At 42.5% G+C, this 15,750-nt stretch overlaps 2 protein-coding genes across 6 annotated transcripts in view; one reads left to right on the forward strand and one right to left on the reverse strand.

Moving 5' to 3' along the window:
* col4a3 (collagen, type IV, alpha 3) overlaps positions 1-3,898 on the reverse strand; it is a 53,407-nt gene extending 49,509 nt beyond the window's left edge. For both annotated transcript variants that reach the window (XM_048263848.1, XM_048263849.1), the window contains exon 1: positions 3,433-3,898. In XM_048263848.1, coding sequence (XP_048119805.1) covers positions 3,433-3,525 — 93 coding nt within the window. In that variant the 5' untranslated portion in view covers positions 3,526-3,898. The remainder of the gene's footprint in view (positions 1-3,432) is intronic.
* Positions 3,899-4,034: 136 nt separating this feature from the next.
* The window catches only part of col4a4 (collagen, type IV, alpha 4), a 71,058-nt gene continuing 59,342 nt past the window's right edge, over positions 4,035-15,750 (forward strand). The window contains exons 1-4 of one of the 4 annotated variants that reach the window (XM_048265205.1): positions 4,035-4,251; positions 5,702-5,866; positions 6,122-6,173; positions 14,692-14,763. In XM_048265205.1, the coding sequence (XP_048121162.1) occupies positions 5,823-5,866; positions 6,122-6,173; positions 14,692-14,763 (168 nt within the window). In that variant the 5' untranslated portion in view covers positions 4,035-4,251; positions 5,702-5,822. The remainder of the gene's footprint in view (positions 4,252-5,701; positions 5,867-6,121; positions 6,174-14,691; positions 14,764-15,750) is intronic. The other 3 variants (XM_048265204.1, XM_048265207.1, XM_048265206.1) reach the window with 3 other exon arrangements.

Consider the following 15,750-nt stretch of genomic DNA (forward strand, 5'->3'; position numbering starts at 1 on the left):
TCTGGTTGGGCAGGGGCTAGGTCTATTTTGTAACTTTACTCTGAGTAAGAGTAGGGAGTTGTGACTTCCAGAGTCATCTGGAGTATCAAAGTTGTAACCAGAGTAGCCTTTTATTAGCCTAGAAATCTAGACGCGCCCCTAGCTAGTCTAGATTTAGATTAGGGCTAGTCTAGCAACTCTCCGTTGGCTTGTGAGCTCCAGAAATCGAAACTCAATCAGGCCAATGAAATCGATGAAGGGGGGCTTAACATAATGATTGATGGCAGAGTTGCAACGGTTGGCTTGAATTCCCTGCTACATGAAAACAAATAAGATGGATGTTGCTGTTGGCGAACAGTGTGACACGAGTTAAGCTTTTATTAAGTTGGCAAACGTTTGAACTAGCCAACTAGCTCCGCTGGTGGGAAACGCATGGGACTCATGCTGCCGCTGTCCTATTGTGTGCAGAGGGAATTTGAAAGACAACTGATTATCCCGCCCCTCGGACTGAGCACTGCGAACGGTGAGTGCCCAGACCCTACATTTTAATGTGGGTCTGGCTCGTCAGGCTAGCCTTTTATCGTCTTAAAGCCAGATTTAAGAAACGTCCTGTGCATAGAGCGTTAAAAAATGTAATCCATTTCTTTTATCTACAGGGGGCCCAACTACAGCTGTCCTCTCGTTGGTCTTTCTAAAACAGATCATTAGTTAGATCACTGAAAACAACGTTGCAAGAGATCTGTCAAAGACAAAAGAAAGCTCAGCCCCTGGGTGCTGGGGTGGCTGAGGGTGTTAGCACTTAAATAAATAACCAAATCCTTAAATATTTCCTATCAGGTGTCTTAACATGAACAGGTTTGTTTGAGGTGCTTAGGTTTAACATCCAGAAGGTGATCCTCTTCATGAGTTTAGTGGCTAGCTTTGCACTGTTTGTTAACTCAGAACTTGTGTGCATAATTTGTGGCGATAGTTATTAACTACCACTAGTGTAAGAAGTTGGTGAGTAACAGTTCAGCTGGTCCAAGCTAAAATTGTGTTTAACAGTTTTCTTATGATTCATGATTTATGCATTACGTCATTCCTTTATCTCATGAATGAGTATCTCACCTTTACATGAAACATCTCACATGAGTTCATGACCTCATCAACTAAAGCATTAGGTATGGCGGGTACATCATTATAAAGTAAGATTTATTAAGCATGATCATGATGATTTGTTTTTCTGTCTGTCTGTCATCACTGAAATAATTTTTGACAGATTTCCATTGAACATAAATCCAAAACTACCAATTCAACACGACTTTGCCCCTCTGACAACACCAGACATATTCTGATTTCAGAAATCAATGTCCCTTAATAATAACGATTAATATATTCAATGTGAAATTGAACTTGAATTTGTTATTGATCTGTTAGCTTTAATCACTTGCTTGAAAAGCCAGTCATCTATAACTCCCCAGTTTGTCCTCATAGCTCATAGTGCTTGTTGGGCTTCACAAACAGTTTTCTACCCACAACATTCAAGTGAGGAGTTATTGAATAATCCCAGGGGAAACTGTCATGTTACTTTTGTTATCAGGTCTCACCATGACACTTGCACTAGTGTCCAAATATTAGGCTGCATCCTTATGTATGTATATAACATATATAATCATAATAATTTATCTTAATGTATATACATATTATATTCTTACATTCCCCCTCTGGAGTAAAACCATAATCTTCCCATGTTAGTAGAGAACATCTTGGAAATTAAGTTGGAGGTTGTTTCAGGACATGAGCTGCTCTAAGTTGAACCATCTGAGTGAAATATTCAATGTTCTTCAGCTCGGTCCCTGGGGCAATGCTATAGCTGGGCCCATTGCATTCTTTGAACTGCAGAAACCATGTCAATATAATTCCCCCACAAGACTTACCCTTAGCTTTACTGATACCACTGAGCAGTTCCTCTACTCATTTCTTTAGACAGGGACACACCAGGGACAGGTCTTGGTCAGATGTACAATGTTGGACAGCTATCTGAAGACTGACCTGAGGAATTCTTAGCCAACACGAACTAACAGGAACACCCAATCTGTAGCCTGGGTGCCAGCCGAACTTAGCCCCGCCCACAAAATTTGAGGTTGGCTACCCAATCTGCATTTACATTTATGAATTTAGCAGACACTTTTATCCAAAGCGACTTATGTAAATTATTTTACAAGGCCCATTGTCCCCAGAGCAACTTGGGGTTAGGCCTAAGTGACGTATCAAGGGCACAACAGTGGTAGCCGGGCATTGAACCCACAACTACATGTTAGCCCAGCTCCAGCCTAGCCTGGCTAGCGCCACCACTTCTCAATGAGACATGGTCTGGGAACCAAACGTTCATTTTCTCGTATTTGAAAAAAATGCCCAGATCCGTTTATTGGGTGCCACGGATGTCTATCAAATGCGTCTGTGCATAGCTCATCATCGTCTTGCTTTCCCCCCTGTTCTGTGATTGGTTCCCTATCTCAGGTGAAAATTTGCTCCATGGTCTCCAGGCTGCCTTACAGCGTGAATCAAATCGCGCGCAAGGCAGCATGGGAACACCCAGGCTAGCTCCAGCCACTACGCTACCACCGCCCCCAAATGACTAAGACCTTGATGGACTGCCACCTTCATTTATGGCAGGCATAAATTTCCCATCTGATGAACATGCCAAAGAAAGGCAACCAATCTAAAATGAAAAATCTCTACTTTGCACCAGCTTTTGATCAGGATCATCTCACTAGCTCTGCAAGTCTGTTTTGCTTTCAGCCAGGTTGGCTTCCCACTCTGAATCCTATACTCATTCCCTACACACACATACACACAAATACACTATTTGACAACATCTTGTCATATTATTATGTTTAATTAATAAGTAAAGAAAAGAAGAGAGGGACAATTCAACTGTGATGTCATCCAAGTGGTTCTGCTCCTAAGCGCCCCTCTGGTGATAACGATGTGTCACTAAAGACCCGCCAGCACACCTGACCCCACTACACGCAACTAACGAATTGCTGAACAACAGATCACCCTGTTGGATATAGGCTACGTCTCATACCACTTAAACTCTACAAAACTAAACTAACAACTGACTAGCAAATATTTAAATATATATATATATATATATATATATATATATATATATATATATATTTATTATTATTTTTTTTTTTTTTCAAGATGGTTAAATAAAAGCCCCCGCAGATAAAATATTCACTTGAATTGCATTAGGCCTACATCTCATTACATTGTTATACGAAGAACAATGATTACTCGGGGCAGATTAGGTTTACAAGCGACCTGCAAATAGCTTACTCTCCACATCTTCTCTCTACAATGTTATTGACAATCTGCTACCATTTGTGTACACTTTTTTTCGTAGAGAATATGCAGAGCATGGTCATTTTTGTTACTTTAAGTTTAAATTGTTGGTATACTCACTCCTTCCGAGCTTGCTTGTTTCAGGAATCCAAAAACTAAGATCCCGAGCAGCGAGACCCTCAGTGGGGAAAGGGGGCTCAGAATCCGGCGCATGGGTGCGCCGTTGTAGATCCCCAACGTTTTGGCACACCGGCAGTGTTAGTTAGCACTTGTACTGCAGAAACGTTTTCTAACCCAGTTCTTTTCCTTCAGTTAGTTAGTGATTTCTGGCACCCGGTGATTGTGGACTCTGTCTGATCACAGATGCGCAGTCCAGGATAGCAGTTCAGTTCAGTTTACCTTTGCGCACAGCCAGCGAAGGTTTCAAAACAACTTTCCCACTCTACCTGCTCCAGGTAGGTCATTTAGAAAAAAAAACGTATACGACATTGGACATGCCTTTAACGTGCAGCAAAACAAGTGGTGAAACGGCTGAGTACGTCCCAGTATTACAAGAAAACAGTACCGTAATATCTATAAAAGATGGCCGGATAGGTCATCATAAGACGACACGGGAATATGAACTGAGGTATAATGATCATCTAACGTAACATACAGTTAGTCCCCAGACGATATGAGACAGTACTCTATGTCAGCGACGTTATTCTTTTCAGCATGTTGTGCGCAATGGGGATTGTGGAGTATTGGCGCGTGCGTCTTTACGTCATGAACAAGTAGAGGTGCATAGAGTCCATCCTTCTACAGCTACCGCGGACACTTGTTAAAAGTTAGCTGTGTTTCTGTTTAAGTTTTTCCGGTGTGTAGTTTTCATCTATGTGTTTGTTTTATTTGCCACACATTGCTATGAAGTCGTTATAGCGGGACCATCTTCACTTGCAGGTGAGTGTTTCTCTTGAGGCATTTGCCCTCTGGTTCCAGTTTAACTTGGTGAAGTGATGATTTAACGGATTCAGCCACAAGCGGACGCACGGCACCCGGCACTACAGCGGACTTGAACTTGTGAAGGTTCGGTACCGATGTACTAGGCTTTAGTCGTTTCTCACGGTGCCTCTAGCCTGAGTGAGGTATTTTGTGTTTTTGATTCGTGTTTTATGTACGAATACGATGTGTAGTCATACAGCTATGATGTAGTCGTATTGCTGTGGTCCACGCATTTCCATCCTCTGTTTATCTGATGTTTTGTCAAGGTTGCTGAGATATTATTTAGAGTTGAAATTCAGGTAACAGGCCGGTGCACAGGAATAAATTACATCGTTTTATTGTTCTGTCTTACCTAAAGTCCAGTCGTTAACGTTAATTGAAAGGGGGATGATGCTGATCTGATGTGAAGTGATGTGATGATATGTCTACTGCTATTTCAATTTTGATTTATTTGATTTTTTGCTTGTGACGGTCAACTTTGAGCTTAGTCAAAAATAAAAACAGTTTAAACTGGCTCTCTCGCAAACAGACGAATGGGGTAGGCGCTTTCTTGTGCGTGCGCGACATCTGGTCGCTTGTGCCCTTGGGGCTGGATATCTGTGTAAACTCATACAGCCGAGCGGGGTACAGACAGACAGTCCTGTTCCAGATACTCAGTGTAGTGCCTCTGACAACCTCTCTCAGAAACGAGCTCAGAAAGTCTAAAGCGCCTTGGCAATGGCCATGTAATTGTAATTATTACCGTCTAATTACAACCAGGAGCGCAGTAACAGTTAAGGTAATGGCACATCTGGTAACGGAATGACACGGTGGTAATTGTCGACGATTTCTTTCTGGTTTAGAGAGCTAAAGATTGTTGGTTTTAAACGCCCCAAGCTGTAGAGCCAGCGATCACTCACTTGCATTACCCTTTTCTTTGCTCATACCATGACTTGTATACTGCAGTCTAGCAGGTTATTCACAATATTGGACGCAGAGTTGTTGCATTCATGTTGTATACTCATTTTTGACCTTTTTTTGGCTTGTCAGCAAAATTGGAGAGGTGAATGGTCAGAGACGTTAATTCAAGCTGTCCTGAATATCCACAGTGTCCACAGTGATGTGAGAACTGGTCTGGAATGGCCTTTTCACAGTTCACTGAACTCCTGTCATCTATTGTGTGTGTAGACCTGTGTGTGTGTGTGTGTGTGTGTGTATGAGAGAGAGAGAGAGAGAGTGTGTGTGTGTGTGTGTGTGTGTGTGTGTGTGTGTCTGTGTGTGTGTGTGTGTGTGCGCGCGCATCCATCCATCTATATCTATCCATCCATCCATTCATCTGTTCATTCATCCATCCATCCATCCATCTGTTAGTCTGTCCCCTCTCTGTCAGTCTGTCCATCCTCTCATGCCCTGTTCTGTTTGCTTACAGCAGGAGTGGAACTGTCACTCAGTAGCTGGGGAGGCAGAGCCGCAGCCTTGTCCAAAGAGGTCACAGACATTGCAAAGGTCCAGGGTTGCTCTGAAGGCGGGACACGCCCTACGTGGCGGAGATGACACGTCCCCTTAACATCGCCTTGCTAAGCCTTCTGCTGTGGTGAGAAGTCATAGACACCTACACATAGACACCTACACGTGTACTGTTCACACACACACAGACACACACACACACACACACACACACACACACACACACACACACACACACACACACACAGACACACACACACACACACACACACACACACACACACACACACACACACACACACACAGAGACACTCATTGTAGAAAAGTTTGCTCTTCTACAGTGAAGTATATGAAATGTGAATAGACTGGTCTTTGTTTGCAGGTGCCTATTGCCGATGCATATTGATGGACAAAAACTGGGGGTGCGTACACAGGTATTTCCTATCTCTCTTCTCTTCCTTCCTTTCCCCCTTTCTCTCTCTCTCTCCAACACACACACACACACACACACACACACACACACACACACACACACACACACACATACACAAACACACACAGACACATACAGACACACACACACACACACACACACACACACACATATACACACACACATACACACACACACACAGACACATACAGACACATTATTTCCGATAACTTTACAGTGTAGTATTACCTGAATGATGTTATCTCATTTGGACTTCCCCAAATAACAGAGTTAGTATTTCTAATCTGCATCCAAATGTTGGAATACCCTGTATGGAAATAGCTTACAGTAGGTTCCCTTCTTGATTATCCCTTTGTTAGGCCTACTTCGTAAAATTACTTTTACCCCTCCAAGGAGATGAGAACCAGTTTATTTTACCTCGGAACAGCTGATTACAGTATAAGCTGGTTCTCAGGGCCAGGTGGAACATCTACCATAGGTAGAGGGGTGATTAGGGAAGAGATTATAGAGATTTGGAGACTTTGGCCATTTTGATATTGAGGTCATTGCTTGAGAGTGAATGTAAGACTACTACTAATATGTGAATGTAAGAATGCTACTAACATCCAGTGTGGTTGATTAGATCTCAATTATGGTACTTAACTCATTTGAACAACATTTGAAAAACATCCCCATGAGGCATTGTGATTGAATGGCACAAGCCACACTTAGCAAAAGGCATGGATCAATTTGGATCTCATTCAACAAAAGAAACACTGCTTGTTCATTTATTAGAGTTAGCGTTACCTAGCTGTTGATTTCCAAGATGAGAGGTAATCCCTTTGGCTATCACAATGTCTGTAGTTAACAGTTGACACTGAAATGAAGCCTGGTGTTGGTGTTGGTTGAAATAGTGCATTGTACATTGTACATTACAGTTGTACATAGCATGATTTAAGATGAATCTCTCAAGCTCGGAGCTCTAGGTGTTTTATAGAAGACTCAGATGACCTCTATTTCTCTATTTGGTTTATTTGAAGACAACTTCAGAAGTATTGCTTTATAGGTTACCTAATGCAACCGAACCATACACCCTGGAGTGTGTGATCATGCCCAGTGCTTTGACTGACTGACTGACTGACTCACTGACTAACTAACTGACTGACTGACTCACTGACTGACTCACTGACTGATTGACTGATTGACTGATTGATTGGTTGATTAATTGATTGGTTGGTTGATTACTTCATTCAACTAATGTATTCACAGCGTGTACAACTCTGGTATGAGAGGGATTTTTTGCATGAAAACATTTTAGCTTGGTCTTGTTCTCAGGCCATTCCTGGCAGGCAAAGTCAATAGTCTCTTGGTTCTGATTAACCCTGTTAGCCCCATATTTACATCACAGACCCAGAATGGTTGAATGCCATGTGTATCTGACTGATTGACTGACACAGCTCGGGGCCCGGTAATAGTTGGCGCTCATTGGGTTGTGGAAGAACAGTGAGGGAAGTGAGGCCTGTGTGCTGGTGTGTGTCGTGTGGGCTTCTGTTTGATGGTGGATGGGGCAGGGAGAGATGCAGGGGGCTTTTTGAAGTGGGAAGGTGCAGGCTGGTGCCATGGGGGCGAGGGGCATCAAAGCAACCATCAGCACAAGCCCATCCACCATTACCAGGGTTACCCCCTGCATGGATACACACACACACACACACACACCACACATAGACACACGCAAAGGCTCCGATACACACACATACACACCATTCCACCATGTGTGTGAATGCAACATCTCACACACATACATGACATGAACAAAAGAACATGCTTTGAACACAAGAATGCAAACACACACAAAAATTCCATACATCCAAAGAAACTCACGCAAGCACAGTGCTTACACACATAGAACTTTTGGCAGCTCGGACACAGACACCACATAGAGCCACATACACACATGTGAACACACACCTCATGTCAGAAAAGGTCATGCAGGGACATGGAGGAGCTTTAGAATGTGATATACATGTAGTTCAGGGAGTGTATGGGTGAATGTGTGTGTGTGTGTGTGTGTGTGTGTGTGTGTGTGTGTGTGTGTGTGTGTGTGTGTGTGTGTGTGTGTGTGTGTGTGTGTGACTGCTACAGAACATTACATCTGATTTTGATCAGACTGAAAAGAGTGTAGTGATATGCATATTCTCTATGCAAGAGAAGACAGGAGGAGAACATGCCAGAGAAAGAGAAAAGAAGAGATAAGAGTCGTCTACCTGCATGGCTGCCTGTTGGAATGCAGATATCTTACCCTTTACTGACAAAAAACACACGCATACATAAACATATCACATTCATACACTCTGCTGTGCTTATACAGATACATTACATGCTGTTTAACTCAGTATGTAGGAATTTAAATTTACAGATGTCAAGTTTAACCACATAAAAGTACAGACAGCTCCTTATTTAAGCTTCTCTTTTTGACGCTTAGCTAGTGGGCAACTCTTTTGGCAGGAACAGGCTGTGCAACACCTGCACTATTGTGATGGACGCGCACTCCTTCGTTTCCTGAGGAACAGGCTGTCTACACATCTTTAGCTTGCCGAAGCTTTTCATAAGAACCTTATAGCCATTCAGAGTATGAAAATCAAGTTCCTTATCAATATAACTAAAGACAATAGCCACGGATACCCAGTGTCTTCTGTCTGTCTGAGAAATGTCATATTGTAGATTCCCAGTTGTGCTCTAGGGGGGCCCCCTGCATGGCGTGCTTCTCTCTGTGCTACTCTCTGCGTTCCTCCTACTAGAAAAAAGTACAATGGAATGCCAATCAAAGTCAAACTTCCTACTTGTAAACTTGGGGCAAGTTCATCTACCTCAACTTTAAAATTGGAAGTGAAGGATGCGTTCCGCGTTCTGAGACTGAGACTGGAACGTAGCTTAAGAAATGACCCCCTCTCCACCCCCAATTATCTGAACACACCTGTTAGTGCCATTTTCATGTTGTAATTTAGACTCAGATTTAGATATCATATTATTTAGATTAATATTTAGTGATTGTTTTTTTTATAGCAGGATTATGATTATGTTATGATTGCATAATTGTTTTTTACAGTTTGCATTTTAGTTTAGTATATGTTTAGTGTACATGCATTGCATTGCTTAGAACAACCAGAGATGCATAGGACATAGGAATTGCTTTAGAGCACGCACTGAGCTATGACATAGGGAGCTCGCGCATTCATGGAGTGTGAAAATAGTGTGATTTGTGCCTTTTGTTTGTTTTCAGTAAAGATGGAGCAAACACACTGTTTTCTACCATCGTTCAACACACCAAACACGTAGACATATACTCGTTCTTTCCGTCTTAGAGTGGTTAAGTGAATGAATATGTTGAGAAATACTTACCGATCACAAGAAGGGAACTTTAGCCACTACAACACCCATGAATAATAGACAGATAATAGTCAGAAACAATTAAAATTTTAGCTGAAAGACTTTCCCAGATTCAGAAATCTATAACTAAGTGACAATGAACCTGTGGTCAAACATCCAGTGTACAGCAGCACTCTATGGAGATTCTTGAAGTAGTCCCGAACTGTGCGCGCACACGTTTCCTTTCAAGGCCAAAATGCCTGACCACAGTGCTCGATAGTACTCTGACTATTCCCAATCTGTCTATTCTGTTAGAATGACAGGACAATTACTTCACAGAATCCCCCTTTGCCCAACTAAGGACAGCAATAGTTCTCAGCTGAAGAGTGCTCTGAGAACTGGGAAATTAACATTTAATCAGTTAAGAACCCCTTTTTATTGGCTCTGAGCACAACCCACTCATGAGGAGCTATACTGTTGTGTTGTGTTAGTCTGTAATTAAATAAATGCATTTCAGAGAGAACAATTAGCAGTGTTAGAAAGTCATGGCCCAGCAACAACCTCGCAACAAGTGTAGCGGATTTATGTGTTGTCCAGACCAGGGTCCCTAACCTAGATGTGTGCAATAATGTGGTAGTCAGAGTGTAGCTAATGGTGGATGCAATGCAAGGGGACACCAGCTTACCTCCAAGTCCTGGACCAGCACACACATTGCCTTCTCAGGGCAACCAGCCCACGTGGAACACTCATATCTCCCACAATGTTCACAAAAAGTGGGGAAAACCCTGAAACAAAGACAAAAAACAAACGAAAACAGGCCCAAACACAAGGTAAAACCAAAAACACGGAGAGCTGAAACAAAGAGCCACTGGTAGTCCCACAAGCAGGTCTGTCTGACCATGCCAAACCAAGGGTGCAGATCAGATTCTCGTTTCCTTTACTAGATTAATTAGGAGGAGGGACTAGTACAGAAGGAAGGAAGGAAGGATGGACAAATAGAGAAATGAGATGCACCCCAAGTCTCCCACTAAAACTACTTCATGGCTTTACAGTAGCTAGTCGGTAGCTACCAGGTGAAATAAGCAAGCTGATGTCCCCTTGTGGATGAGGTTTGTTTGTGAAAGTGTACTGCAAGTCACAGGCAGCACATCGCAACAGTAGCGAGAGTTGTTCTGCTGTGATGGCTGGCTAACATTGTTCTGTATTATGCTGTGCAGAGTAATGGAACCTCGTGGATTACAGTTCAGTGTGCAGTAGAGACCTCACGTACAGTAGCATGTGCATCACTTGTGCTCATGCATATAGTTGAAGGTTTGACCCGACCGTAGTCCATTTACACTTATGACACAGGTGACAGGATACAATCGGAGGGGTTTATGGAAAAGCAATTTTTTCATGAAAGCAATCTTCTTTGTGCTTAGGTGATATTTACTCTATGTTCACTATGATCAGCTCAAACACACACAAAAAATGCAAATGCTTATCAGAGCAGCAGTTCTTCATTGGAAGACATGGTAACTGGAGGCAAGGAAAATTCTTTGAGATTTGAGACACTGGGACAACTTTGAAAAAAAAGAGTAAGGCCAGAGTAAGGTAAATAGTCATTTGTGTGTGTGTGTGTGAGTGTGTGTGTGTGTGTGTGTGTGTGTGTGTGTGTGTGTGTGTGTAATAGGGAGACAGAGACAGGTGAAGAGGTTGTAAACGTGAAGCAAAATGACCAGCTGTCAGAATGCAGATGCTTCTAACACACATACCAGACACCCCCCCCCCCTTACCCCCACACACACACACACACACATATACATATACATATACATATATAAAGACACACGCAATCAAACCCTCATACATTTATGTATACCCACTCATCACACATCCAAATATACACACTCCCACTGATTTTATTTCTGTCTGTCTGTCTGTCTTTCTTTTTTCCCATAGTTTTTGCTCTTTCTTGCCTTCTTTTTTCAGGTACAGTACGTTACTGTAACCTGCCTCACCATATTCCATCCTGTTATCATTGCTGTCTGTGTGTGTGTGTGTGTGTGTGTATTTCTGTGTGTGTGCGTTTATATTTTGTCACACTTTGATTGTCTGGTCACTTTGCTGAGCTGGTTAATCAGTCGTCCCCTGCAGAGGCTGAATGAGTAGACAATTTTAAAGACAGACTACTAGAGATCCAGACTGAAACCTTTATTGCACTACTTAAACCTGTGCAGAACCAGCCAAATGCTTCAAACATTTGAAACTTCAAAAAAAGTCTGCTCTTCAAAGACATTTTTCCTGGGTAGTTAATACCACTCATTGAATAGTGGCTATTCAAAGAATTCCAATACAGCAGTGTCGCATCCGGTCAGTACAATCACAGATACACACACACACACACACACACACACACACACACACACACACACACACACACACACACACACACACACACATTCTTTTGTGTCCGGTTGGTTGTCACATGATGTGCTGCTTGCCTTTTGATGGAATTTATTTTAAACTGGGTTCCGAACTCAATGTGCCAATGTGCGCGCCCGTGTGTGTGTGTGGGTGCGTGCGTGCATACGTCCGTGTGTGTGTGTGTGTGTGTGTGTGTGTGTGTGTGTGTGTGTGTGTGTGTGTGTGTGTGTGTGTGAGTGCATGTATAAATATGTGTGTGGCAAGCTCCAGGTTAATCATACGCTGAAACTCGTGTTTAAGGTCAAAGGTGGCTGTGTGCATAGGCTGCGCACAATTGCACACAGATGATTCAGATGAATTATGCACTTGTGCAAGACTGAAGGCTAGTTTTGATTCTATTGACTTAATTTTTGTAAAATTATAGGTGAAACCATTACGAGTTTGCCCACAAGATAGTCTAACCTACACCTGCAGGAAGTTGGAAGACAATGATCAAGACTGTCTTTGTTCTAGGAAAGAGAAATATTCCAAAATAATCTAGCTATAAACATCACATCAAACCATGAAATATTACTCAAAATTCACAATCAGAGAGAAAGAGAGAGAGGGAGAGAGAGAGAGAGAGAGAGAGAGAGAGATGCATTATACACTCAGAACATCGAACTTGAACTGAGTGCTGATGGACATGGATGGTGTGTTGAGTGTTGACTGTTGACCTCATTGCTCATATCATATATGTAGAGCGCATTGTATGTGTGTGTGTGTGTGTGTGTGTGTGTGTGTGTGTGTGTGTGTGTGTGTGTGAGAGAGATACCTGCAGATTTGTGTGGAGGCTGCTTAAGGGTTGCAGCAAGAGAAGCATGTCTGGTGGTGAGGCGTGCCCCTCGGCTTCTAATCTCTAACGCCTGACTGGTTGGCCGTCACGCTCATCTGTGAGTGCAACCAATCATCCCTCTCATCTCCTCACCCTCACCGCTGATGTCACCCCCTCCATCCAGCTTCCCTTTTTGAAATGCATGCCAAAGGCATTTAGACCTGTATACTGTGCAGTATGTGTTGGTATGTGTGTGTTAGGTCAGCACTGACTTAAGTACACAAATATTTGTGTGTGAGTCAGGGCTTGTTCATAGATCTCTGAGTTATTTTGGATTGTTTGTAGCTGTTTGTAGATGTAGCTGTGTGTGCAGAATATTATGTGTGAGATGGATACTGCTTGCTTGTGTGTCTGTGTATGTGGTTCTCTGTGTACATATGCGTGTGCGTGCTTGTGTGTATGTTTGTGTGTGCATGTGTGCATTCAAGCGCCTGTGTGTGTGTGTGTGTGTGTGTGTGTGTGTGTGAGTGTGTTTGGTATTGCTAGATTATCCCTCTCCTTAGATCATAGAAGCATTGTGGATTAGTCTGCATTGCTATGCTGTAAGTTATTAAACATCAAGTCATTTAGCACCTGTTATTTTTCACATCCCATTCATCATAGTGTGTGTAAGATACTGTAGAGAGCAGGGGGTTAGAGAGAGTCTAAGGAGACCAGATGCATTAAATGAACGTGATGTGATGTTTTTGAAAAGTCTGACAGACATAAGATCCTCACGGGTTACTAGTTTTAAGTCATCTCATGCCTATCCGTAATTGACGATGATTCTTCTCCCTTTGTCCACAAGAATGCTAAATATCTTTTCATGTCTGTCCATCCATGTGTATGTGTGTGTGTTTCATGGGGAAATTGAGCAGAATTTCTCATGTGCATCAGATGTGAAAGACACAGAAAGAAATCAAAGTCCACTCACCGTCTCTGATGCAGGCTTATGTCTGAGTGTTCGAGCTATGGTTCAGCTGATTCTGCATATGTGCTATGAAGTCTGGTGTATGCAGTACCATAGAAAAATGCCATTCAGAGTAATGCACCAAAACCGCACATAACCTCTCTGAACTTGACAGGATTCACACATGTCACCTAAGCTTTAATGTGTGTGTGTGTGTGTGTGTGTGTGTGTGTGTGTGTGTGTGTGTGTGTGTGTGTGTGTGTGTGCACGCAAGTGCATAGATTTGTGCACGTGCAAGCATGTGTGTGTGTTTACATGTGTTTTGGCACTAGAGAATGGGCTCTAATTGCACAGCATGTTATCAGATGGAGCCTGTGCTGTGCTCTGTGTGTACAGGTGAGCTGCATACCCAGCCACTCCTGCAGACAAAACATCTCTCCTTCCATCTATCTGTCTTTCTCTCTTTCGGTCTCAGCATCGCTCCCTTTTTCCCTATCTGTCTCCCCCGCCACCCCTCATCCCCTCTCCCTGTACACACACACACACACACACATTGACACAACATTGAGATGTTTCTGTCCCATGATTGCCAGACAGACAAAAACCTGACTTGATTTTTATTTAAATTTATTGATACACTGTTGATACAGGGTATAATTCAGTTTTGCCGATGTTGCAAGTGTAGCAGTGTGTGTAGCAGTTTTTTTTTTTGCTTTAGTCAAAAACAAACAATAAACAAAAATGTAAAACTTGATCAACTTCAATCTGAACATATTCACATCTAATTAGGTTGATCTCTGTGTTTTTGCACAATGTTTCCTTGTCTCTGCATCATTAACATGACCTTTCATATAGTTGCCCATTGTGATGGGATTTAGCACAAAGCGTTAAATACGAATGCCATGACAACACCAGACCAGATATGTATGCACTGTACTGTGTGTGTGTATTTGTCTCTATATCTCAGACTGTGTGTGTTTGCAGGGGGATCCTTCAGAAGGCTGTGGTGGTAGAGACTGCACCGTGTGCCAGTGCTTCCCAGCTAAAGGAGCACGGGTAAGTCCTACGTCATGAACACCTGAGTTAAGGGCCGTTCACACCAGGAACGATAACGATAACGATATAAAGATAACTATAACTGTAACGATAAAAGCATCCACACTGGCCAACGATAATGATATCCTCCTAGTTAATGAATGTGATGGGTAAAAGTTGATGGATTCTGATTGGCTGTCAGCTTTTTATCGTTCTCAAAATCGATCTGAACGTGATCCCCAACGGTATCGTTCTCTGTCTAGTTTACGTGTGGACGTCATCATTGCCGTCATTGTTAGAGCTATCATTCTTGGTGTGAACGGCCCTTTATGTGTATGTACATGTATTTATGTATTGTATTTACATGTACTTTAATCATGAAAGAAGGATAAATGTCAGTAATAGTAATGATGACAGATCTAACAGACAGGTAGGAAGGAGGGAAGAGAGGATTCTGATAGACAGTGAGTAGATTGTGCTGCTGATCATCCCTGTTTATTCACTGTAAGTAAGTAAGTAAGTAAGTAAGTGAATATTTATTTATATAGCGCATTTTTCATGCACAGAGAGCGCTTCAAAGTGCTCCACACAGCATGCCAGATGGAGCAGTGAAAAACGCCACCGTACCCGCAGTGTGGTAGTGGTACATAGAAGCAGGGGTATAGCACAAAATCTTAGGCCCTATGCACAAGTTGTGCTAATGGGCCCCCCTCGATCCTCTCTTGGTCCCTAGCCCTCACGCACACATTTACTGGGATTGTGGCATCCATGCGTTGTCGTAAGGGTTTCATTGATCAGTAGGCTGAATGACGAGAGGGTCTAGTTATTTCTCAAAATGGCCAAAAGTGTGTTCCATGAATTCTGGATTCTTTTTTTTTTTTTTTCAAAAATAGTGTTAAAATAGTGTTCTAGATGACTATTTTTATTCAACTTTTTTACGATGAAGTACCACATGCAATAAGAGTGGCCAGCCTTACATTTCACATTAGCACCGCAATTGCTATGAAT

This window comes from Alosa alosa, chromosome 15 (assembly GCF_017589495.1).
Source record: "Alosa alosa isolate M-15738 ecotype Scorff River chromosome 15, AALO_Geno_1.1, whole genome shotgun sequence".
Classification (NCBI taxonomy): domain Eukaryota; kingdom Metazoa; phylum Chordata; class Actinopteri; order Clupeiformes; family Clupeidae; genus Alosa; species Alosa alosa.